We start from the raw sequence: 26488 nt of genomic DNA, 5'->3' as shown, positions 1-26488 counted from the left end.
TCTCCCGGTGCAAGGGCAGCGCTGCCCCGGCGCGACGCCGGGTGAGTGGCACAAGGGGTGGGGACAAAGGGCTGCCGGCAGCTGTCCACCAGGAATGCGATTCCAGGGATACTTCTGAGTCGTGGGGCTTTCACAGCCGACCCTGAGAGAGCCAACACTGAGCAGTGACAGTGCACGGGCAGAGGGACGGATTCTGCTGCAGCAGGAGCTCGTGTGTGTCCCCAAACCACGACGGTCACAGGAGGTGTCAGGGTGTGTACACACTGCCATTTATCCCTCTTCTCTCCTCAAAGCTTCCCTCTGAGGGTGGGCAGGCCCTGGCACAGGGTGCCCAGAGAAACTGTGGCTGCCCCTGGATCCCTGGAAGTGTCCAAGGCCAGGCTGGACGGGGCTTGGGATAGTGGAAGGTGTCCTTGCCCATGGCAGAAGTGGCACTGGTTGATCTCCAGAGGTCCCTCAACTATTCTGGAATTCTGGGATTACACTCCTACACTGCTTGTCCTCCTGAATTAGGATGGGAATATCTTTATGAGCTAATGATGGCACACAACATCACTAGGAAGGAAACAAGCCCAACGTGTAGGATTTGTGCCCTGCAGCTCCCAGGTGCAATCAGTGTCAGCGATGGTCTCAGCACACACAACCCTTGCTCGGGGCAGTCCCATCTCAGGATCCCCACAGAAATACAGGATGATCCCACACAAACTGATATTTTTTCGCAATTTACACTATCTCTGCGCCCACTACAGCACAGAAGAACACACGGAAGACACAACCTCGCAGATATCCCGGGTGTTATAGTGGGAGGTGGGATCCCTGAGCATCCAGCCGCGCATCTGGAGCATCCGTGCCATGCTGAGGAACACCCGGGCCCTCTGCCCTGCTGACCCCGCTCCGGGAGGACACGGGGAGCAGAGCACTGCGTGCCCTGTGACCCATCCTCGCCCTCTCCACACAGCCCCCGGGGGAGCCGGGGGGGGCGCACCGCCCCGTGGACTACGACTCCCAAGATGCACCGCAACAATAACGCGCCCGCCTTTCCGCTGCCTTGCGCGACCGCGCCACGATGCACGCTGGGATTTGTAGTTCTCGGCAGCGCTCACCCTATAGCGCTTCTCCCGGTGAGAACTCGCCTCCCCGTGATGCGCCGCGCCGTCGTGACGCAATCACCACGCGCCGGCGGCGGCGCGGAGGCCGCGGGCGATGTCGGAGAGCGGCGGCGGCGGCGGGGCCGCGGCGGGCGGGGGCGGCGGCGGCGGCGCGGGGGCCGCGGGGCCCGGGCCCACCGACCCCGGCTCGCTGCCGCCCGGGGACCCGCAGCTCATCGCCATCATCGTGGAGCAGCTCAAGAGCCGCGGCCTCTTCGACGGCTTCCGCCGCGACTGCCTGGCCGACGTGGACACCAAGGTACCGGGGCCGGGCAGCGAGCCCAGGCCCTCCCCGCTCCCCGCCGTGCTCCGCAGCTGTGGGGCTGCTCCCAGGAGATCCTTGGAGCCATGTGCACACCCCGGGCAGGAACGGGCTCAGCCTTTCCTTTCCCAGCCCCGGCTTTGCTGGGAAAAGAGCTTCCCATAAGAACAGTGCTGCTCTTAAGCCTCTATTTTAAAAATTCCCATAGTCTCAAACGTTCTTATATTCTCAAACCAAGTATTTAGCCTTTGTTTCTTGAGTAGATGTTCTCAGAGTGTTGTTTAACATTAGTTTTTTTCTCAGCCACAACAAACCCCTCATCATTTGTTGCCAGTATTGAAGTTGGGCTGTCAGTGACAACTTGGGTAGTTAGCAGTGACTCTCAAGATTCAACACTTGCTGAATTTTTTTCCTAAAATTTTATGCTTCCAGCAAGAGCCATGTCCTCGGATCTGCTGTCCTCATCCAGGGCCAGCACGTGGCCCTAAACCATTCCCAAAGCTGTTTTGTCACCTGCAGGGAGCAGCTCTGTCCGTGCTGCCCAGGACAGACACCACAACACATCAAACTCTGAAATATCCCCCTTACCCTCTTGTCCTTCCTTTGCGTCCGGGATGTGGACAGTCCTGAGTATTTTTATGGATTTGTTGGCTAAATTCCTGTTCAGTTGAATTATGGTTTCTCTGATAAAACTCAAATAATCATAGTTGTTCCTAAAATTATAATTACATCTTTTTATTCTTCCCTGCTAATGCCACAGAAGCAAATAATTCAAGTTCTTGGTTAGTGACAGTATTGCTGAGCCAGTTTCCTAGGAGTTCTGGGGTGGAGGGTTTCCAGACAAGAACTCTGCTTAAACAACCTCTGTCTGCACAGTTTGGGGTTGAAATTGTAGTGAAATGCAACCTATCCAGCTATTTAAATTATTATAACAACACACTGAGTGTTCTGTGCAATTTCCAGTTGTGTTCTCTGGGAAAACAGGATTATCTTTGTTCAGAGGGTGAAAGGAGGGAAGCACAGACAACAGAGCAGTCTGTGTGTGACAATAGCTGCACTGTGAAGGGCTCTGGCGGGGGGTTGTTTGGAGGTATTTGAGCTGTTGAACTGGATTTATTTTTAATTTTTTTAGCCAGCCTATCAGAATCTGAGGCAGAAAGTCGACAACTTCGTCTCGACCCACCTGGACAAGCAGGAATGGAACCCAGCCATGAACAAGAACCAGTTACGGAACGGGCTGAGGCAGAGTGTGATTCAGTAAGTGAGCAGCAGCCTGCACAATAAGTGAGATTTGATGAGCCATCTATCACCTAAGGCAAGGGAGAATTGGCAGAATTAAATTTTTCACAGCACTTCCTGTTGTGCTCCCTGAGTTCCATTGGAAGAGGGGTCTGCAGTCTGAACTCTCCCCAAAATGCACATTATTGCTCTGCCTGAAATGAGTATTTTTGAGTGGTGGAATATGGATATTTGCTGTGCAAATTATTGCTGCAAAAACGCTGTGCCTGGTGTACTGAGCTGGATGACCTTGATCTTAACTTTCAGGAAGGAGAAGAGCCTTTAAAGATCCTTTAACAAAAGAATCCTGAGGATGCCCAAAGTTGTGTGTGTAGACTCCAGCCCCTGTCAGCAGCAGTCACTGCAGCAGCCTGAGCTCCTGCAGCACAGGACAGTTCTTGTCCAGCTGTTTCAGCTGCACTGGGGCCACCAGGATGAGCAGAGGGCTGGAGCAGCTCTGCTATGGGGAAAGGCTGGGAGAGCTGGGATTGTTCAGCCTGGAGAGGAGAAGCTTTGGGGTGACCTCAGTGTGGCTTTGCAGGACCTGAAGGGGCCAACAAGGAACATGGAGAGAGACTTTTTACAAGGGCCTGGAGGGACAGGACAAGGGGGAATGGCTTCACACTGACAGAGTTAGATGGGATATTGGGAATAAATCCTTCCCTGTGAGGTTGCTGAGGCCCTGGCACAAGGTGTGCAAAGCAGCTGTGGCTGCCCCTGGATCCCTGGCAGTGTCCAAGGCCAGGTTGGACGGGGCTTGGAGCAGCCTGGGACAGTGGAAGGTGTCCCTGCCCATGGCAGGGGGTGGCACTGGATGAGCTTTAAGGTCCCTTCCAAGCCAAACCATTCTGTAACTCTGACAGCTTGTGCTGCTTCCCAGAGCTGCTGAGTTTTAACCAGGGAGAGGAGGACGAGGCATTGCACACAAAATGTTGTGGTGTAAAGAATAGCCCCAGTCCTGGGGAGTCTGAAGGGTCTCTGTCACTCCTGGAGTGGCAGGGCTGAGCCCTGGGGGTGTCCAGGTGTGTGTCCTGCCCACCCAGGGTGCTGTTACCTGGAGGTGACACGGGGTGCTCTGTCCCTGCATCCTTCATGGCCTCATTATCCTGTGGCTCCTTCTCCCAGTGCCATGAACATCTCCTCTTCCTGTCCCTGCTCCCTTGCAGACATGACTTAAGCCTCCCAGACAGCCTGTGCCCCACAATCCAAGAGCCTGACGCAGCCCCTGAGGTCATCAGTCGCTTCAGTTCCTGGTGCTCAGTCCAGAACCTCTGCTGTGTGCTCAGTGTCTTGTTTTTATAATTCCTACCCCTCTGTCTAGACTGTTACAAGGAGCAAGGGACAGTCCTGTTCTCAGGGGGCAGGGCTCTTCTCCTTCCACTCAGCCAAAAAAAAAGCCTGTGCTCTCACCTGCCCTCCCCTCAGAATAGCTTATTTCTCTTTCTTTGCCAAAGTGTATTTGTGCCAAAATGTGTTTGTTTGCTTTCACGTTGACCTGGTTTCCACAGGAGCCCTGTTAAAAGTGGCTCTTGGCCAAGGTGTCATTTAAGTACCTGGGAGACCAGATGTGAGTTGTTAATTCTGCAGGGAGCAGGGAGAGAAATAGGTGAGTGAAACAAGTCCCTGTTAAGGATCTCCTGAGTAGGCTGCAGTTCTCACCATGTTAATGCTAATTGCAGTTGACAGGAGGGCTCTGGAGAGTTGCTGGAGGAGATTGGGGAGAAGTTTTTCAGAGGAACTGAATGACTTCTTTGTCTTTGTTCAAGGTCAGGAATGCTGGAAGCTGGAGTGGACAGAATTATTTCTCAGGTGGTGGATCCAAAACTAAACCACATCTTCAGGCCTCAGATAGAGAGGGCGATTCATGAATTTTTGGCTGCACAAAAGAAAGAGGAAAATGTGCCAGCTCCTCCTCCAGAGCCTGAGAATAAGGATCCTCCTGCTCCATCTCAGGATGCCTCCTAAAGGTCTGCTATCTGTGCACTCACTGCTGACACTCCTTGTGCCTCATCTCTGTATTTGGACAATGCAAGATAGAGGGGGCTGAGCCTGCCTGGCTTGGCAGGGGGGACACTTTGATCAGCAGCCTGCTGTCATTGTCACACAGCCCCCTGAGCTGCTGCCACTCCAGTGGCTGCTAAAAATAACTGGGACTGAGACATAGGGATGATGTAAATCAGCTATCAAGGAACACTGTGCACTCTGCCAGAGTGTTTGGTTCAGGCCAAAAGGCCTTTTAGTCCAGTAAAGCACATCCAAAAAAAAAAAAAAAATTCCAAAAAGCACATCCAGCAGCATTGACATGGAAGTGGCTGGATTGCCTTCAGAACTGTATCAAATGGATTAAAAATATACATCATTTACTGAAACACGGCTGAGAACAGAGTGGTGACAAGTTATTGTGGTTTAGCACTGAAAGTTTTAGATAACTCTGCTTTAGAACAAACACTGGAGGGTTGAACTGTCACTGACCAAAAGAGTCCTGCTGGAGTAAGGGCAACCTCTCTGGGAGTGAAAAACTGCTCCCTCCAAATTAACTGGTTTAAACAGAGCAACCTGGATCTTCCAGCTGCAGGGACTGAGGGTGCCTTTGTGGCAAACAAGTTCATTCTGGCTTTTGTGATTAAAATAACTTCAGCGGCCTCAGGGGGCCATAATTGCTGCTCTGTCTTAGCACAAGATGTGCCCATCTTTGCTAAGGCCCTGCATCTGAAGGTTGATTTGGATATTGAGGAACCACTGCCTTGATGGGAAATTTCAATCTGGGGAGCTTAAAACCATGCTGCATGAAAGGAAGTTCGTTGTCAGTTGTTCCATCTGCCAGGGCTTTCTGAGAGCAAAAATACTCCATCTGATCTGATTTATTTAGAAGGAGTAAGAACCTAAAATAGCTGTTCTAATGCTTGGAATTATCAGAGCAACCAGCACGGGGGTTTAACTTAATAGTAGAAGTCCAAGTGGCTGTAATATCATCTCAAGTTATTTACTTGTGACTTGCAGCTTTAATGCCTTGAATTTTTGCATTTGTCTGGTTCAAGGAGTTTAAAAGTCCATTATAACCCACAGCAAAGTGCAGTTGTTAATGTATCCTAATCCATCCTAATGCACTGACTTGGGAAGGTACCTTTACATCCTCTAAACTCTCTTTTTTTTCCTTGCAGGGAGATCCTGCTACTGAGCAGCTGCAGTTGCAACATGCCCTGTTAGACTGGCCATGGATTCCTCATTCCCTTTGGTGCAGGATTGCTGTCTGCCAAAGATGATTAACCTTTATTAGGCCTGTGGGAAATAGGCACTGAAATGGTGAAATTCAGGTGCACCTGGAGTTCTGCCTGTGGAGGGACAGCCCGAGTGTGGAGAGGTTTTTGCTGTGAACTGCAGGGAGCAGCATGCATTCATTAGTCATGCCTTTGGGCAAGGGGGTGGGAAGGAAAAAAGGGAGTTGTCTGCTGTCTGGAGGGAGTAGGGAAGTGGTTTGAGATGCTCCAAGGAGCACAAAGAAAGGCAAGAGGGTTTGGGGGTGGGGTATTTTTTGGAGACCAAGTAGAGCTGTCAGATTTCCTTTGATAGAAGCCAGAGGAGAGGAAGCCTCGTGCACCTCTGCTGGGGAGCAGTGAGCAGCAGGTGCCAAGTCAGGTGTAACTCACTGCCCTGCCTGCTTTGGGAAGGGCATTTCCTGTTCAGAACTGGAGATGAAGCTTCAGGATCAATCATCCAGATAAATTCTGTTGAACACAGGAACACGTTTACAGTTGGCTATGCCTATAGCTGATGTCACTCCTATTTCCCAGGGAACTCTGGGAAGCAAAGGGCACACCAGAGTAGGGGATCAGGTGGAAATTTGTCTCTTCAGCTTGGAAGACTTTTCTTTCTCAGGTGCCTGGTGGAAACTGTCCTATGCTTTCAGCTTGAATGCATGCAGTGTCCTCTGGATGACAGTCAAATGGAGAATGTGATCACCTCTTCTGCCAGCAAATGTCCACACCTTTTTGCAATAAAACACCTCAAAAAGCATCTCTGAGGCCTGGCTTCTTCGGATTTTTTTTCTTAAGGAGAAACTACTTGAAGAAATCTGTGAGTCCTGATGGCTGGAGCCCTAAGGAAAGTGCGACCTTACACAGTTTGGGGTTAATCCAGGTTTAACAACGTGGGGTTGTTTCTTATCATGAGATGAGATGGTTTTAGTATCCTTTCCACAGAAGATGTCTCAAAAAATGTAAAATACTGTGAGGATTGTTATGAGTAAAGGGCTCTCTGCTGGATGTTGGTCTGGGGGGTTAAAGGCTGCTCCAATGTGTAATAAAGGTTTTCCCTTAGGGCTTTAAGGGCAGCTCTTGACAGAAGAGAATCTTTTACCTCCTGGTAAGATTCTCAACCACTTCTTTGGACCTGAGCAATTATTCAGGGGAAGGTTAAGAGTGTAGAAAGCAAATGAAAAGGATTCTGACTGTGCTTAGGCAACTTCTGGATGACAATTGGAGTAGTCAGGGAGCAGGGACACCAGCTCAGGGGTTTTGTAGCAAGTCCAGCTGGATTTACTGCAGTGAGGAGGGAACCTGAAGCTGCATTTCCTACCTGACAGCTGCTTTAGAAGATGAGTGAAGGAGAATAGACTTAGCCGGGGTAGTTTTTAAAAGGCTTTTCCATTGTTCTCTCTGTGTTAAACTCTGAGCTCTGACACTGCTGTGCCTCTGGTGGGGCCCAGCCTGTGCACAGCTCCAGTGGCTGTGGAAGCCCTCAGATCACAACAGAAGCACCTGAAGAGTTGAGGCAGCCAATTTGGAATGACAGGCTTTAATGTTTGGGCTCTGAAGTCCTTGCTTTGGATCAGAGCTTTGGAAGCACCCCTGACATAATGGGACAGTGACAAAAGCCACCAAGTCCTTGTGACAAAGGACTTGTGCAGTGCCCTTTGATTAAATTCTGCCAGTGTCACAGCCAGAATCAGGACTCCAGCCTTAAAAACTCAGTGATGAAATAGAAATCTTCACACCAGAACAAAGCTGTACCCACCGTAGAAGTGAAATTGTTCCTGCAGCAGGGTGTTGGACCAAAGCTCAGGAATGAGTCAGGTTTTGCTGTGCTGGGTGTGTTAAGCACAGCCTGAAGAGTTTGGAGAGGCAGAGAGGTCTGAGACACTCAAGGAATCAAGAAGCTCACAATAAACAGAGATGTTTGCACAAGCATCACTTGCAGCACTGCAGAACTTCCCTTATTTTCCCTTCTCCCCATGAAACCCTGGCCTGCAGCCTTAGAGCAGTTCTGATCTCTCTGTCCCTCTGACAGCGTCCCAAATGCTGTCATGTTAGAAAACTGAGTGCAGAATTCCATTGCCTTCCCCCCATTATTCCTGAAAACTGTACATGTAGCACATATCAAACGGACAAAGTAATCCATTTTTATAAACTTACGTATTTCAGCCCAAGATAAACTTAATTACAAGTACTGGAGTTAAATGATGAATAATGTGTTTATAACATATTCTTGAAGTAAGGCTGATTCTTGCTATAAATTAATAGGCATTTTCTAATTTTTTTTAACTTCTTACACAAATCTTACATCAAATAAAGAGATGATTCCTGAGGCACTTGCTCTGTAACTGTTCTGTGATAACTCCAGAGATGCTTTTCAATGACACCTGGAGCAGGTTACCAAGAGAGCCGGGCAGAAACCACAGCTGCTGATCATCTCATCAAGGTCACAGTTTCACCTGAGTGGATTTTGGATTCCTCAAGCCCCTCTGCAACTGCAAAGAAAGTTTTCGAGCGGGTCACACTGACTCAAGCAGGCTTCACCAGAGGGAGCAGAACCAAACTGCCATTTTCTGTGTGATCTTTCAGGTCCCTCCCAGCCCAAGCCATTCTAGGATTCCATAATTATATATTTGGCCAGTTCTAGGTTCAAATTCACAGAGGACTGGAGCGGTTTAACTCTTTCACAGATATTTTGTGGTTTATACTGCAGTGAAAAACATATTTTACCCGTTAGCCTACAGAGAGCTCAGTTTAACCTCGAGCAGCCGGGGTCTCTCCTGCTCCTTCCCTCCCTTTCCAAGCGCGGCTGTTCGGAATTCGGCCGTAAGAGGGAGATCAACTCTTGCTTCATTTCCCAATTCCTCCCTGCAAATCCCGAGCCGATCCAGGATTCTTTCACTGCCTCCTGAGTGAATCAACCCAGCAAGGTGTGGAGACAGCTTTCCCAAAGTGTTTCCATGAGCTCTGACCGTACTTGTCCGATGCAAATCACACAGCAGACACATTTCTCAAGAGGTTTTAGCAATAGGAAAAAAATATCAGGTTTAGGGGAGAGAAGTGAACAGCCCCAGTGATAAGGGACAAAATCACAGCTTTAGGATGTGAAGCTGTAAACCCTAAATCTGTAATTCACCGGTCTGGAGTGAACAAGGCTGAGGTTAAGCAGTAGTGCCTGTGGCCCCGGATGGTTGTGCCATGAGATTGTATCAGAACCATGGCTGCAGCTCTTGCATTTTTGTGATTCAGGTGCTGAGCCCACAACAGAGCAGAGCTGTGGGCTCAGCCTCAGCAACATGACTGGGCAGTGACCAGCCCAGTCTAGACACCATCCAAGCCATGCACAGAGAAATGTGCTACCTCAGCCATCAGACAGGGAGCTGGCTCCAACAATCCCCTGCAGCGCTGGGACAAACCAGGCAAAAGCAAAATGCAACAAGTCCAGCCCACCTGAACAGGCTGAAGGACCTCATGTTTCTCCAATTCCATCTCCCTGACTCACAGAATTCAGTGCCTTTTGGACTGGTGTCTTTATAATAGACCCCTGCTCACTCAGGAAAAGAGAAAAAAAAAAAAAAAAAAAAAAATCCCCAAAGCACTTCAGGTGTTGGCCCTATAAAGAATCCACATGAGAACAGATGGCTGCAGGTTGCTGAATTGGGGCCTTTAGGAATTCCGAGCAACTTTATACATTAAATATACCCATTTTGGAAGGCATTTCTAACAGAAATAGAAAACCATTGCCATGAGTTTCATATTTCATTGCAACTCTGCAAAAGGGAGCTAGAACTATCACAATTCCAAGAACACTCCTAAAATTTCACATTTTCTACAAGGGGGCAGCACAACCGCAGCAAAGAAAGAAAACCCAGTGGGAACTCTTCCCCCACAGCCCTCCCTGTGAGACACCAGGACATTAAGCACGCCCCTCTCTACCAGCATTCACCTCCACCAGCTCCTCCTGCCAGCATTTCGTCCTTCCTCCAGGTAGTTCTGTCCAACTTCTGCCATCCCAGTAAAACCAGGACTGCTTTGACCAAGGAAAAGAGCTTTGGATATCACCAATACCAGCCTGAGCTCCACACCTTCACTCCCTGGCTTCTCCAACCACGCTACACATGCAAGACCTTGCAAAAAGCGCCCCAGTAACACAAATCCTTTTAGGAAATCCCAAATAAAATCCAGTTCAGCCTTACCTTGCTCTGGAGAGCTCTGGGCTCCTCTCCCCCCAGGCTCTGGCACTCTCTGTGCTCTCCCTGCGCCTCAGCCCCAGCTGCAGGGGCTCAGTGGAGCACTTAGCTCATCTCACCTCACCCAAGGAACACCTGAGCCATCTCCTTCCCTCCCCATCCCAATCCCCTCCCAGGGAAAAAGCTGAGCTGCTTCACCTGCAAAAAGGGATCACTGATTATCTCCAACCCTCCCCGAATCTCTGCTTCCTACAGGCCAGCCTGGACATAGCCATAAACTCACGCAAAGCCCATCTTTCCCAAAATGCCTTGGAAAAGTGGGATTTGGCAGCTGCCGGTCCCACAGGTGGTACCTGACAGTTCCCCGAGGCTGACACTGCTCCCAAAACATCCCACCCGCTTCCTCCAGGGATGCCACAGAGACTGAAGGGATGGGGGTGTCCAGCAGCCGCCCTCAGTGGCTTATTTGGGAACAGATTCCTTTCCCCTTTTAACGAGCACTCAGCCCAGCGCCGGTTCCGCGGGTACCGGCAGGGCACCGGGGCGGGTACCGGGATGTCGCTCCATCTCCAGCAGATTGCCACGAGCCTTCCCAGCCCCCGTGGCTGCCGGGGAGCCCCGGGGGTCTGGAGAGCAGGGGACAGGGTTGCTGTGGCGACAGCACGCCCCGGTCAGCCCATATTGAGCCCCCCTCGGCCCCCAGCCCCGGCCGCCACTGCCGACGTGCGGGGCCGCAGGAGCAGCTCCGGCAGCACTGGGCTCTGCAAGGGGCAGGGAAACAGCAGCGAAGGAGCTGTGTCAAGAAGACAACCAGAGGCAGGATTTGAGATGCAAGACTTCTGTGTTTCTGGGGGGGTTTTGAGGCAGAAAATCACAGCTTTCAGACTAAACCCAAATTCCGTGCCTGAGTGGCCGCGATTTTGCTGTTTGGCATCACTCCCACTGTGGGGCTGGTGAGGAAAAAGAGGGGCTGAAATGGGGTTGGTGACCTCAAAACACAGCTCGCCCACAAGCTGAGGTGCTTTTTGGGTGGGATGTGAAAGGTTTGGGTGGGATGTAAAAGGTTTGTCTGGTTACGAGACTCACTGGATCTCAAACGAAGTTTTCTGTGCTTTGGGAGAGCAGTCTCCTTCACACAAAACAAACGAGAATGGTGGCATTGGGTGGGTACACTTCACCCCAGTCCCTGTCAATTAAGCTGTTTGTTACAGTTTTTCTATCAAGGCAGGATTTGCTCTCAGGGTTTCCTGGGTGTGCAGACCCCAGGGTGGCTCACACATCCCTCCCAAAGCCTGTCCTGCAGAGCTGCCTGAAGTGACTTATGGTGGGTTTGGGCATGAAAACCAAGGAAGCACATGAAGGGAGTTCTGCCACGTGTGGAGGAATCATCTTGATGGCAGGGTATCCTTAGGGACAGGGGCTGGCAAGGCTGCACCACCACAGGGAGCCCTTGAAGCCTGTATGGGAAAGTGTAAAGAGGCAATCGATTTTCTGGTCACTGCTGCAGACATGGGAAATTCAGGGAAGCAGCCTTTTGGATATGTTTTCAATTAAATATTAGGTTTCTTTGCCCTATGTCCATCCCCACTGAGCAGACACTTGAGAGAAGTGCTCGCTGTCCCAAAGTCAGGGAAATCGTCCAAGCTCATCATAAAGAAATGAAGTCCTGGGGGATTCCCTGATCAGGATAATCCCAGGTCTAAGGACAAATCTGGTCTCTGCTTTGATTTTCAGTCATCTCACCATTAGCAGCATTTGTGAGATGATTTGCTGCCCTGACCACTGGTCCTACCAGATCAGATCAGGAGATTCCAGTCTGTCCTTCTCAAGCTCAGCTCCTTCTGCTTTTGCCTAAAAGAAAAACCTCTCCCAGCAGAAGAGTTTTACTCTGGAGGCTTCAGGATCTCTGAGAAGCAGTAGGAGAGATGACAGAGCTGCCTTTGAATCGAGCTGTGATGAATAATTTGTAATTTTGGGAGATGTAATATGTATGACATCCCTTACCTCTGTCAGAGCTTGAGACTTGACTGCAAAGAGTGAAATCAAAGGGAAGCTGAAGAAACTGAGCTGAAGGCAGAGCTCAGACACCGCAGGACACCGAGGCACTGGGAGTTACTGGGAGGTGATCCATGGAGAATAATCCCAGCCAAACCAGCAGTTCAGAATTCTGCAGGCATCAACCGAGGGCAGTTGCAATGTGAGACCCCATCCAAGAGAAATAAAGGCATGGAAATAATGTTCTTGGGGACTGGAAAAGGGCTCCAAAAGAAACGAGTTTATGAGATACTGGCTCATAATAGGAATTAAATTTCCCTCACTGAAAAGCAGCTGATGCACGGCAAAGAGTTGGGTGAAATCTTTAAGGCTTTAATCAGAAATTTAAAAAACTGGAGAGCCTTTAGAGTGTTTCAGCAGAGGGCACAGAGTCTGAATGGGCACAGATACCCCTAAACAAGATTCTTCAGGAAAAGGTTTGGTGAGTGTGAGGAGGAGGAGGCAGAAAATGAGATTTAAATGGCACATGCAGCAGCAGCACCTTGCCCGAGCCCCAAGAGGCACAGAGTGAGATTCGTGGGGTGTCTTGTCCTTGTGGACCCCTTCCAACTCAGGATATTCCATGATTCTGTGATTCTAAGATTCCCTCTGCTCACATCCAGCACTTCCCACTCTGCAAAATGACACCTATTAACACTGCTCACACCATCTCACCCTGAAGATCTGGATTTTATTCCCACAAAAAATCAGAGAGCAAGCCTAAGTGGCAATGAAGTGAGGGTCTTAAAAGTTCTAGGAATTCTGAGCCTTTTATTAGGTGAACCAGCAAATCTGCAGGAAAAATTGCTTTGGGATTTGCTGTTCAATCTTACTTTTGCACATTGCTTTGAGCTCTGAAGGTGTTAAAGAGTTCAGCCTGCACTGCAGGCAGGGGATGCATTTGTGAAACATTCCCTGCCACTTCTGCAGAGCATGGGAGTCCTCCCCATCAGCCACGCGCTCTCGTTCCCAGCACAAGATGGTAATAAGCACAAAAGAAGAACAAAAATCGAGCTAATGGGACTTTAAACAACCAGAAATAAAACGATGACAGGGATTCTGACAGCTCAGTGCTTGGTAACACCTTCACCTCTCCCAGATGTCAGAGGATAAGCTATTTTTACTGAAAAGAGACGGTAGAAATGGGAGCTTATTTGGACACCTGCAGCAGAAATTGATTTAAAGTGATTTGAGCTTTGAAAATGGGGTTTGGAGGCAACTCATTGGGCTTTGCTTTTCTGGAAGAGGAGACAGACCACCTGAGATTCCTGATGCAGGATCAGTCTCCCCACTGTAATGCCTGTCAGTGATATTTAAATACGTGCAATATTTAACTTTTTCACCCTCTACACCTAGACATTAAATAGGTTTTAAATTTAGACTTTGCCAGTGGATGAGATGAAAGTGGTGTTTCCTCCTTTTGGGCACACCAAGGCTCACTTCCCCCACCCCCAATTTTTTTTTATTTTCCAAGGTTTTTTTTGGTGGGTTTTTTTTTTTTTTTTTTGCTCCATATAGAGCAGAGAAAACCACAACATAATTTCCCTGGGCCACTTCCACCCCAGCCAAATTCCATCTCCCACCACCACTGGCAGTGGGTGGCCACTGAAGTGCAGCTCAGGTTTATCCATCCCACAGCTCCACCATTCCCACTCCAGGCTGTGGCTGAACCCTCTGCTCTCCCCGTGCTCAGTTCACCAAGTCCATCCAGGCAGGAGCTCCATGTGCCAGGAGCACTTGATCCATTGAAATATTAAATTTCATGCTGCAGCCTCCAGTTATGTGACCCAGAATGTCTGACCTGATGTCAGAGGGGGCCTGGGGCTATGCAGATATTTCCCCAGGGCACCCTGCCCTCTTTCCACCAAAGGAATCTGATCCAGCTACAGGAAAGAGTTGGAATTTTCAGCTGTCCCATCCCCTGTGAGACAGTCTGTGCTGCATGAGTCTGATGTAAGGTGTTTCTCACCCACTCCCTTTCTCCTCTGTGCCTCTCTAGGTACTAATCCTGCACTAATTTCTACAAATAGCCACGTAAGGAACATGTATTTTTCCTTTTCCAGCTTTTTAGCCAACACCTCATACGGGCTCCAGATTCTGAAGGTGCTGAACAGCTCTGTTACCCACAGAGATCCAGGCTGGCCTAAGGCAGGCAGCATTTTGCAGAATTTCACTGCATTTGTGGGATTTGCTTCATCCTTCATGGAAATCCTGACACCTCTGGGATCAGAGAGTTCCGCCTCAGCATCCATCCTACAAAGAACTGCACATGAAACAGGGAGATAATTCCTGATACCAAAACTCACAGGAGCTGGGAGCTGATCCCTCCTCCCCTATCTGTTATCCCTGTGTTTTCTAAATGGCTACAAAAGGTGAAGTCCAGAGCTCCACCAGCACCAGGAGAAGCAGGAAAATGCCTTTCAAGTTTATTTTCTTGCCATCAACTGTTTTCAAGCAAGGGGTGATTTTTAAAGACCAAAGGGTCTTGAAAATTAAGTATCTGGGTGTAGAATTATTGTCGCTATTATTTAAAGAGCAGCATAATAAAAAGACCCGTTTTTTTCAGGCTTCAACAACTCAGAGGTGGAAAAATCCTCTCAGAGTTTTTGCAGATGCTGAAATAGGCCTGGCTTGTGCAAAATGTCACCCCTGCATGGGCTTTTGCCCCTAAATGACACAGATTTCACAGCTGCCTGGTCTGTCTCCACGGTGTAGGAACACATCTCCAAGTAGCTGTTACTGGGTTGTGAATGCAGATATTCCAAACATTCACATGTTGCTGATGGAAAAGTGATTTTTTTGGGGCCTTTTAACAGTGTGGGTGCGAGTGTCAGCCAGCAGCTGTTTCACCTGGCTCATCATTTGTCCAGAAACAGCTTCATCAGGCCAGAAGTGAGAAGGAAAGCACAAAAGGAAAGGACAGACTCAACAATGGGGATGGACTCGGGATCTCCTCTGTTCCTATTCCAGCTCCAGCTGGGATTCCACACTTCACTTGGGGTAACACTTGTAAACCGCCTACATTATCACCCCAATTTAGGAAAAGCGGCAATAACCTCCCCACCCCCACCTCTCCAAACTGTGAGAATTAAGGTTTGAAGAACTGCTCTGAAGATTAAATCCAGCCCCAACACTCCCCCCAAACCCATCACGGTTGCTTAAAACTGAATGGCACGACGCAGATAAGCAGAGCCACGGAGTCATTTGGAAAGTCCAGACAATGAGCTCGTCAATCAGAGCTGATTCCAAGGCAGGCATCTAAATAAATGCTAATGAAGTCACTGCTGCGACACCCCCGACCAGCGAGGGCTGCAGCCCTTAGATGTAAAAACAGCCCCGAGAGCAGCCTGTCCGTAAAAAACAAAACACAGCCCTGAAAAGCCCCCAAAGAAAGCAGCAGTTCGTGCATTTCAGGGCTCTGACAAACACCGTACCTCCGAGCAGGGCTTTTGTCCGAGGGAAGGCTTTTCCCTTTCAGCCCTGCCTCACTTCCAGCTCCCGCTTTATCATCGCTGCTTTTCGCCTGCCGCGTGCCCAGATGCTGCGAGAATGGGCAGGCTGCGGCTCCAGCTGCAGTCTCCTGACATCAAAAGGCTCCCGTTGACTCCAATGGACACTCAACCAGCCCTCCATAAATCACTGGAAGTCACCGATTAAACGGGCAGCCCCTTCTGAATAGAGCAGGGACTCGCAGAACGCCCCTGAAATTTCCTGCATGCTCGGGGGCACGTCTGCCTCTGCTTTAGCTCACAACCTCCACGCTCACAGAACTGCCAAAAGAAAGGGAGAACTCGTGGAAGTGTGGCCCTTTTTGGGGTGCTACATCATCTTTGCTGTGTTTTCTGGGAGCTGAGCATCCCACAGCAAGGCCGAGCAGCTGATCCCCGGATCCTGATTGTTCGAACAGGTTCTGCAGTGGAGAGAGGCTTGTCAGCCACACCATCAGTTTGACACCTGATTTTTCTGCCAACCCTTCTGTGCTGCACTAAGGAAGCCGCCACGGCAGAAAACTTTTGTACAAGAAGGCTGAATTCTTCCCTCAGCTGTACACGAGCAGCTTTTTGCCCTAAGGATTCGGGTGATAAAACCAGGAAGGAGAATTTGGGTTGACAGCCTCCAAACCTTTCCCACCCAGTGCTATTTGTTCTGCTGGGTAATCAAGGCAAACAAAATGGAAACGTGCAGCACTGAGGCCTCCTCAGTTATCGCGAACATCGCTGGATTTGGGAACAGCAAATCTTCGGTGACTGTGTTCAACAGCTCCTGCTGCTCCCATCCATGCTCAGCTATTCCCAGTGAGTGCCCGTGGGCACCGCTGGATTCACTCCTCTCCTTCCAAGCCGGCAGCTCTCTCACAACCTGAGGGATTTCTCTGGCAACTTTTCCTGGTGTTTTTCACAGTGGGGGAAAACCGGGCCCAGCTTCCACGCGAGCTCTGGGTAGCACAGTCCCACAAAACCACGGCTCATCCCTCATTGCAGGAGCACTGCAGAACGTCGGGCGAAGAACATGAGCTGTTCTTTCCCTGTGCCAAGGGAGAGGGGTTGCATTGTGATGATCTGGTGATGGAAAAGAGACCTCTTGGCAAAGCTCCTGGGCAGAGCCGAGCGGCCCGGCGGTGCCATCCTGCCCTGGCTCCCGACACACACAAGGCGCTGTGCCACCAGCCCCGAGGTTTCTGTACCTTTGGGGATTTTTAAATCACATTGCAAACGAGCCAGGGGTGTTTTACTGTTTGCTGACAATGGCACATTCTGCAGACATCAGGGCCAGCACGCAGGAGCAGCCCCGGAGGATTCTGTTTTTACAAGTGTTTCCCAACGCAGTGCCAGGAATGCGCAGGAAATGCTCACATTTACACCAGCAGGAATCAGGGGGTGTTTGTCCCCTTCCACAGTTGGCTCAGAAGTGCTCCCAGCACTGCAAGCAGCCCATGGGGATGAGCTCTCCGGGGAAGGGCTGGTGTCTGTCCTCACGGGGGGTTTTATGGTTGGTTCAGGGCATTTGGCAGAGCATCTGTTGTCAGACCTGCTCTTCCCTCACTTGAGAAGTTATTTGCCTCATCAAAGGCCAGTTTGCTTGTTTAGAAAAGGAGATTATAATATTTATTTCCCAGCAGAGATGCAAAGCCTCGTCAATCGTTACTTAAGCAACTGAGGGTTTTTATTTGGATGAGGCTAAATAGGTGTAAAATTATAGGGGGGGATTAAGACAGATTAAGGGGTGCCTGTTAGTCAGAAATGACTCCTGGTGGGCTGGGAATATTTCCAAGAGGCTAAACATAACTTGCAGCAGCAGCACAGAGCACGTATCTTGTGCTACCCTGTGCTTAGAGTCAGCACCTCCAGCAACGCCTTGAAAACCTTCTCCTGCCCTGCTGCCCACAGGCCCACACCTGATGACAGCTTTAGTGACCACACTCAGCTGTCCCTGGAAGTGAGACCTCACTTTGGCACTTGGGCTGAAGGGTTTCACTCAGACGCGAGTGGAGATGAGCCTCAGGCCCCGCTCGCTGTCAGGTCTGGCACCCCGCCGAACCATCACCTTCAGCAGCCTCACTGCCCACGGGTCCTTAGCTCGGATCCACCCCCTGCACTCCTCACAGCGCTGGGCTCCTTTAAACCAAAGGTGTCACTCTGAAAAATGGTGTCACATCCCTTCTCTGGGTGCTGCCACAACAGAGTGCCTGCAGCCCCTTAAAGGGACGGTGTGCAAGTGCAGTTTATCAATAACACTTTATCGGCGTTATTAATGACAGTTTATCAATAACACTTTATCGGCGTTATCAATGACAGTTTATCAGTAACACCTTATCGGCGTTATCAATTACAGCTTATCAATGACACTTTATCGGCGTTATCAGTTACAGTTTATGAATAACACTTTATCGGCGTCATCAATTACAGTTTATCAAGGACACTTTATCGGCGTTATCAATAACGATTTATCAGTAACACTTTATCGGCGTTATCAATAACGATTTATCAGTAACACTTTATCAGCGTTATCAATAACAGTTTATCAATAACACTTTATCGGCGTTATCAATAACGATTTATCAGGAACACTTTATCGGCGTTATCAATGACAGTTTATCAATGACACTTTATCGGCGTTATCAATGACAGTTTATCAATGACACTTTATCGGCGTTATCAATTACAGTTTATCAATAACACTTTTTCATCCCTCCCCTCATCTCAGCGCCGTCTGCTCCATCAGGAGAGGATAACGTCGCCTTTCAGCCATCACAAAGCCCCGTGTGTGCCTCATTTCTTGGACCTCACACGTCTCGAGGGTGGCAACAAATCCGGAAATGCAACGGCTCTGGACGCTGCCAGGAATAGCATTTCTTTAAAAAAACCCCAACAATCTCAGCATTTGATTTCCCTCCCCTCAATTTGCTTGAAAATGGTGCAACACAACCATTTCAGCCCAGATAACACACAAGCTGCGGTTTCAAATTGCAAGGCAGCACCGGATTACCTCTGGAGTGGATGTGAAAAAGGGAGGGATTGCTTATTTTTTGAAAGAATTGGGGAAAATGTGATACTTTCAAATATTTCTGAGGTCCTGGGATTTCTGGTTGCGTAACAAGCACAAACTTCTCTTGAGTCATTATCCCCTCCCCTTGTTAAGTTCTCATTTGTTTTCACACATATGACATATCAGCTTCCTACATCAGTGGGTAGGAAGGTCGTACCTGCTTTAAAATCCTTTATAATGCTGCTTCTTCTCCTTCCCTCAAATAATTTTTTTTTTATTTTTAAAAAGCCCCTCGCAGGTAATCAGTCAGCCCACAGATCTGAAGAGAATCAGTGTCTCCTGACAATGACATATTGCCTGTATTTTAGGAAATCTAAAAAAAAAAAAAATCAGGGAGTGTATTTACTGAACTGATCTGTACCTGGAATCCTCCTCTCGATACTGCAAAGGCGCACGGGGCCTGTGTGGAACAGGAACCTCACAACACAGAGTGAGATTCTCAATAAAGGGCAACTTTTTTTCCCAGTTTTTAGAAGAAACTGAATTGTGCCACTCAAAGTGTCACACCCAAAGCTTCTCCGTGGAGCTGTTCCTTTGGAGAAGTTGTTTGGTGGGTGCAGCATGCTCTGGGTGAAAGGAGGAGTCTGCAGAGGGAAGCAAAAACCAGGAGAGATCCCAAAGGCACAAGAGCCTGAACAGCAGCAGCCAGGAATATCTGCCCTCTTTCTGTCCTCGTCTCTGCTGTTCTTGAATAAAAACATAGCAGTGGGGTTTTTTGGTCAGCCTTAGAAAGAAACAGGTCAGCCCTTGGATTTCAGGAGGCAGAGAATGGCCACGGTCCCATGCAAAGGTTTGTGATCCCTGTGGATCTCCTGCTGCTCCTCCCCTCAGCTGCTCAGCGCTGCCCCTGTCCTTGGTGGGCTGTATCACAGCCTGGCTTTTCAGTCCCAATCAGTTGTGCCTTTTTCACTCTTAACACTTGAGATATGATCCTTGAGTCTCCATGTTTCTGTCCAGAATCAGGGAAGTGGGATGGGAGCGATGGGATGCACACAAGGATGGAGCACAGGCAGCCCAGCTTCCTCATGCCCTCCAGGACAGCTCTGCTGCCCAGGCCATCCCCCTGCCCTGAAATGCCTGGAGCAATCCAGGAGCTGGATGCTGCCCCAAGGTTCTCCCTTCCTGAGGTTTCCAGCAGCCCCGGTGTCCATCCCACCCAAATCCAGGGAAAGCCAAGTGCTTCCCTGTTCCGGTACAGCACCACATCCAGCAGGGAGGCAAAGCTCCCTCCTGAACAGGCTCAGGAGCCCTTTCAGCCCCCGGTTTTGCCCCCTGAGGCTCTGCTCATTCCCAGGGCAGCTCCCGATGAGGGTTTATCCAGGACAACCGGGAATTCGTGCCAGCAGAAGCTGACCCCCGCTGAGAAAGGAGGGGTCCCCCTTGTCTGTAACACAAGCCCAGCACAGCCAGGGATGTTTTCTCTGTAACCAGATCCTCTGACTGGAGCAAAAGGGGACTCTGTTGGGAACCAGCCTTGCCTCCCTCCAGCTTTCCGTTCTCCCTTTCCAATACAAGGGATCCCTTCTCACCCTAAAGGAGCCCAGCAGTGCAGTCCTACTCTCAGCACCAGCCATTCCCACACGGAAAGGGCTATAGCCTTCAAGATCTAGAAACAAGATCTAGATTTCAAAATCTAGAAACATCAGTCTCTTCTCCTCCTCCTGCTCCAAAGCTCACTTTCAGCTCCCTAAGGGCTCCCTGATTTTATCCAGAAAAAAAAAAAACCCATGAGTTTAAATGAGAGCTCAGAGCCAAAATCTATATATTTTTTTACGTAGAGGAACAGGTACTAAATGAAAACTCTCCTAGCTGTTGTACAGGTCTATACTCCTCCAGAAAGCAAATAGCCAGGCCATGTTCCTCATTAAATAACCCACAGTATGAACTCCAATGTATTCTGTTGGTTGGTGCTGCTGAAGGATGCTCCAGCCCCCTTTTCTTATCTTGGAAATAACCTCTGGCTGTGATCGCAGATTTAAAGAGATGGGTTAGAAGTGGTGATTTCAACACAGAGGCTGAGAGGCCACTACAGAAATGGATGGGAAAGTAAAAGAAGAGTTGGAATGAGATGAGTTTGAAGGTCTCTTCCAACCCGAACCATTCTGTGATTTCTAAGCGGCAGGAGAGGAGCCCCCAGAGCACTGGGGGATGTCTGCAGCACCTGCTGCTCCCTCTCTGCCATGCTGACACAGACCAGCACCTCCCATTGTCTGCTGGAACCACAGGAAGACTCATCCCCCCGCACAGCACATCCCAAGCCGCTTCTCCTGCTCTGTGCTGGCCTTGGGAGTTGCCAGTGAACCAAGAAACCCGCACTGAAAAACAAACCAGTGCCACCCAGGAAGAGAAAATGACCAATTTCCCCAAGGAGGTGGCTCCAAGGGGACCCGGCTTTGTGTGGATAATTGGGAGGAACAAATGGCAAGCCACAGTTCATCCCATCACATTGATCCCAGGATGGAGCCAGCATTTGCACTGGCTCACATCAACCCGCCCTGGGCACTTGGCAGGAAATAAGGGGCGACTGCAGCAGCCCTGAGCCCTTTGGAAAGCAGAGCTGGATCTGCTGTGTACCAAGGGAACTGTGCCACCCATTGCCAGCTAATCCTGCTCCAAGAGCCCTACAAGGAAGAACCTCTATGAAGTAATGAGAAACTTAAACCAAGCACGAGGCTCTTTTCTGAAGGGCCATTTATCCTCGGAGGGGAAGCAGGAAAACACACATGGCACCACTCGAAGCTGCGTGCTGCCTGCTTGGTACTGCGAGTTCTATTTTCACATTTTTATAATTATCACATAATGCATAATGTGACACAAACCAGGAGATGTCAGCTCTGTGCAGAGCCAAACTGAGCACAGGCAGGCACTGCATGGGCCCCACAGGGCAGCCAAACCCTGAGCTGCTCGTCCTGGCCCCATCCCAGGAACACCAGCCACGTCCCTGTGCCCCAGGCCACCCTCCAGAGGCAGCACAGCCCTGCCCGGAGCGAAGCTGCTCCTGCCCTCACCATCTGCACAGGAAAAACCCCTCATGCTGCATCCAGGGGGTTGGAATGAGGCGTCAGAGCCTGCAGTGGGTCACAGCCTCTCCTGGACATTCCCCAGCCTGCAGAGTCAGGTTTCCAAGCCAGGCATGTGTGCTCTGAATCGAGAAAGCCCAAACATAGCCCTCAGGTGCCCTGTGGGGTGTGGCCAGCACCGTGTCCTCAGGGCACGTGGTCATCCTGGCAGGACACCCACACCCTGCTCTCGTGCCTGTGTCCAGCCTTGTGAAATCCCCAAAATTCCTACTGGAGACACGGGATAAGTGAAACTTGTCACCATTCAGGGCTTCAAGCTCCTTCTCCTGAGAGTCCCTGCCCAGGGCATCCGTCTGCTCTCTGTGCCCCCTTTCCAGGACCTTTTGTTCTCCAGTCCCTCTCCCAGCTCTGGCACTGCCCTTGGCACCCCCTTTGCTCTGCCACAGCACAGGCCAGCAGCTCCCTCTGTGATCAGTGGTTGCCCTGAGACAGGGCACAAATCATGGACTTCATAAATCTTGGGAGATTTGCTCTGGGCTTGTGACAGAGGATGGAGGCTCCAGCTCCATGGAGCACCTGGTCTGGTCCTTCCCAGTCTGAGGAGGGATCCCTGCCTTGATTCCCAGCCTGGCATGGGCACATTCCTGTCACCAGGGCCACTCCCACACACAGAGCTGTGGTTTTGCTTATTAAAGGTCTCACATTAACTTTCCATCCTCACACTTGATCCCAACCCTTGCTCTGCCATCAGGATCAGTTGGCTGAACCCCACCCTGGGCAAGCAGAGCCTGCAGCAGTGTGCACTCGAGTTTAGCCATGGCTGGCACAAAGCAGCAACGCTGAGAGATTTCTGCAGCAGGTCCTGGTGAGAGGAACAGAAATTATCCCGAGGAGAACTTTCTCCTGTATGAAAATTCCGTCATTTCCACAGAACTAATAGGTTTTGTTCTCCCTCCCCACCCTGACCTGCGAGACACAGACAAATGTACACTGCTGTGGAGCAAGGGTACCCAAGAGGGAGGAATAAAGCATCTTTTTTCCCTCCTGTAGGAAAGTATTGTACCAGTAACCAGCTGGACTGAGGGGGGGCTCTTCCAGAGGCACTGGCATGCTCTGCTGTTCCTAGACTAAATAGATTGCTGCTTCTGCAGCTAATGCTGGTTTACAGAGAAGCTGTACAAAGTAAATATCTCCCTTCCAAGGCCAAAGCCCTCCTGGTGCCAGCTCTCAGCTCAGAGCAGATGTCCCTGCCTGGGCTCCCCGAGGAGCAGGGGTTCTGCAGGGCCAGGTGTCCCCAGCTGTGCTGTGCAGCCCCTCGGGCAGCTGGAGGGGGCTGGGGGTGTCAGACAGAGAAAATTCCTCGCCAAGGAGATGGGAATACAACCACCACTCAATCAGGGGTGTTTCAGTCACTCAGTGTGAAGCCAAAGAGTTGCTGTGTAACCTCGGGGAAGTAGCTTAAATTTTTCAGAGGCAGAGTTGAGCAGCACAGCAGGTCTGTGCTGAAGAAATCTGCTCTGAGGAGTGTCCTTTGTCAGGCAGAGAGAGAAAATATGATTTATTATTAGGGAAAGAAATGGGATTCAGCAGTGCTAAGGTCGCCTCTGAGCCTGACACAGGAAAAAATTCAAGGCCGAGTAAGGACCCTCGTCCTGAGATCAGCTCGGTTGGACAGAGCATGAGATGATGAAGCTTCCCTCAGGAACTTCTCTCCCAGTTCCTCCACCACAGTGACCATGGAGTGCTGGGCACTGTCCAGAGGGGCAGCGCAAACACCAAAGCACCAGCCTCTCACCTCAGGGAATCCAAGATTCCACGTGATGCCAAGTGGGGAGTGAATCGTAAAGAAATCTGTCTTGACTCAGATAAAACAAGAGGCCAGTTCATGCACAGGACACGTACAAAGGGGAAGAGCCAGCAGTCTGTGCACTTCTTTCCTGCTTTCAAGAAACTTGCAGTGTCAGGCAAAATTGGAGCTCTAACCCAGCAGCAATGAAATCGCCTTTCACAAAAAAACCTCTGCCTGCATCTGAGCTCAGCCTGCATCTGGAGGCTGAGAACACTGCCAAGGCTTTAACCCTCTGCTGTTAACAGAGGGAGATATTGATGAGTGTCCCTCTGGCGAAGGAAACCAAATGGTGTTTTTAACCTCCGTGGATTCTTTGCAGCTTTTCAATTCCTGAACAGGGCTGGAGCTCCAGACGGGGCTGTAATTGAGATGCATGATCCTCTGACTCCGAAACTTTCCCAGGCACACATGTGCACACACAGACTGTGCATTCAGCTATAAATACATTCCGTACCTGCACAGGCATTAAGCTGCTGCTCAGGGGCTGTCTGGACGTTTCCCTGCCAGCTCTGCAGTCACAGCACTGACAGCCCGACGTGACAAATGGAGCAAACACCCAGCTGGAAATCTGACCATGGCCACGAAAAGCAGGAGAGGGTCTTTTAAGGACCAGGCCCCTGGAAAGATGAGGATTTGGGGTGTTTTCATCCCAAAAGGGATGGTGAATCTCTTTAACTCTCCTACAAACAAAAGCAGCAACTTGCTGATGAGCCACCCACCCTCCTCTTCGTCCTGAAGCAGCCACCATCTGTGCCCAGCATGGCAGAAAATCTCCCTCCAAAATCTTCCAGCCTCCTTTATTATATTAACATTGACAAAAGGCTGAATTCCATCAGGATAGGCTGATCCCATTCATTGCACAGCATCTCCTGGGATGGAGGAAGTGTGTCCTTGAAGGGTTTCAGTGGCATAAGGACCTGAAGCAGCACCATTGGCCAGAGCACACCTGAGCTCTGAAGGGCTGGGATGCTCTCCAGACACAGCTCCTGAAACTCTGACTGTGGGTTTTAAAGCACAGACCTCACTCAGAAATGGGGGTTCCATGGAAGGGGGGTTTGCTTACAGACCAGAGACTGCAATGGAAACCTTTTAACAAAATATTAAATAACAGCTTTAGTCTTTCTCTTAGCCTGGGGGTGTAAATGGGTTCCATTATCATGAGAGGCACCTTTCTAGAGACCTATAAGCTAAGAAAAATCATATCCTCCCCCCATGAAACACAAGATGTGCCAAGGGTTATTTCCACCTCAGAAGGGATGACCCATCAGTGAATCCTAAAGCACTTCATGAGAGCTAAACACCTCCACCAACAGCATCCACCAGGGAGAATTAATACACAGAAAAGGAAAAATGAGGCACAAAAATCTTATGATTGGTGTCTGAAAACATAATCCCGTAACCAAACCAGTATGGCAACCTGATCACGTGTGATTAGCAGGAGAAATTATATCCTTTCTTGGAGAAAAGGGGGAAACTCATTCTGAAGGGAACCAAAGCTTTTTGGACACAGAAATAAACAATTTACAACTTACCACTGACAAAACTTCACAAATCTAAACTGAAAAGCTGATCAAAAGATTGTAGAAACAGTTAAACTGACAAACAGAGAGAATTTTATCAGCTTTTTACAGCAGTCAGTGGCCAAAATGTTAATCCAGATTTTTAGATGTTTATTTGAAGCATTCCTCCAAATTTTGCTATCAGTTTGAGGCCCGTCATTTTCTTTCTTTTGCATTGTCCTCCCACGCACCCCCTTGTTGAAGGAATTGCTGGGGTTGCTTTGCAACTGGCACACCATGAAGTCTCACACGGCCAAATGTCTTCAGAAGTCCGTGCCCAGCTCAGTTTGAAAGTGTTTTATCTGGACATCCAGCCACCGACCCACTTGCTCTTCAAAGAGGAGAGAAACTGAAGGCTGAGCTGGCTAATTCAGAGAGGAAATAGCTCTTTCTGAAGCAGCCAGTGAAGTGACCGCTTTGATTACCTTGATGTAAAATAACGGGATTTGGCCCCGTTGTTATTTTTCCACCAAGCATTTCACAGGAGCCAAGGAAAGCAGAAATTATATCAACTTGAGACCACTATCAGGTCACCAGGCACCTTCCCCTTCCAGGTCCCCAAAGCACTGGGTAGCTACAGGCATCTCCTGTGCATGTGCTGTGCTGGCCTCACTCCAGAGAGCTGCACTGGTGAAGGGAGAAAATTTTCTTCCACAGGAAATATCAGGGGAGCAAAGAAAGAGGTTGAAAAACTGCAGAAGTCATCTCTCAGTGCTCAGGGGCTCTCCTTCAGCCCCTGACTCCTGTTTGCCCAAAGAGTGCACCTGCTCCCTATTGTGTCTTCGAGTCAAAGAGACAGAATTCTCCAACAAAAGTGAAACTCCAGGGAGGTAAGGATGCTGTTTTCCTTCCTGGATTTCCAACAGGTTCTCTCCTCTTACCTGGGATCTGGATGCCACAGCTACTCTGCATTTCACAGCAGTGGATCTCCAAGAACTCAGGTCTGCCTGTTCCAAAAACAGACCTGCCCCACTCTGACCTCACAGCTGATTTCCCTCCACCTCGAGCACCCAACTGTGGGACACAACTGAGCAATTCAGACCATGTACCACAGAGGGCAATAATCCTTCTACCCATTAATTAGGTGCATTTGTTACTGGAAATGATGCTGAAGTGATTCAAGTGGATGAAATAACAACAGAAAACCTCTGGAATCAAGAGGCACTTGCCCAACCCTCAGTTGTGCAGATGCCCGCCAGTCTGGCAGAGGTCAGGACTGTGGTGAAATACCCCTTCCCAAAGAAAAAGCCAAATGTCATCACCAGATCCTGGAGGGAGTGGGAGTGTGGACAGTCTGGCTTGAACTAAACCCTGGAAACCTGAGAAGACTGCCCAGGATTAGCCAGCGGGT

The 26488-nt window shown here is 49.7% G+C and overlaps 1 protein-coding gene across 1 annotated transcript; it reads left to right on the top strand.

The window, feature by feature from the left end:
* The first annotated feature begins 1193 nt into the window (after positions 1-1193).
* On the top strand, positions 1194-6704 carry BOD1 (biorientation of chromosomes in cell division 1). Its single transcript, XM_032125253.1, has 4 exons — positions 1194-1407; positions 2543-2667; positions 4455-4655; positions 5850-6704. The coding sequence occupies exons 1-3, from the start codon at positions 1204-1206 to the stop codon at positions 4651-4653; spliced, it is 528 nt and encodes a 175-aa protein (XP_031981144.1). The 5' UTR covers positions 1194-1203; the 3' UTR covers positions 4654-4655; positions 5850-6704.
* Positions 6705-26488: the final 19784 nt, after the last annotated feature.

The sequence above is a fragment of the Corvus moneduloides genome, chromosome 15 (genome assembly GCF_009650955.1).
Source record: "Corvus moneduloides isolate bCorMon1 chromosome 15, bCorMon1.pri, whole genome shotgun sequence".
Lineage (NCBI taxonomy): Eukaryota > Metazoa > Chordata > Aves > Passeriformes > Corvidae > Corvus > Corvus moneduloides.
The sequence above is the reverse complement of the archived record's forward strand: the minus strand, read 5'-3'. Positions and strand labels throughout refer to the sequence as shown.

What these genes read in the sequence shown, in the direction of transcription:
- BOD1 (XM_032125253.1), top strand. Translation starts at nt 1,204, where the DNA reads ATGTCGGAGAGCGGCGGCGGCGGCGGGGCCGCGGCGGGCGGGGGCGGC. An exon ending in TGGCCGACGTGGACACCAAG is followed by an intron (nt 1,408 to 2,542) that starts GTACCGGGGCCG and finishes TAATTTTTTTAG; the next exon opens with CCAGCCTATCAGAATCTGAG. An exon ending in CTGAGGCAGAGTGTGATTCA is followed by an intron (nt 2,668 to 4,454) that starts GTAAGTGAGCAG and finishes TCTTTGTTCAAG; the next exon opens with GTCAGGAATGCTGGAAGCTG.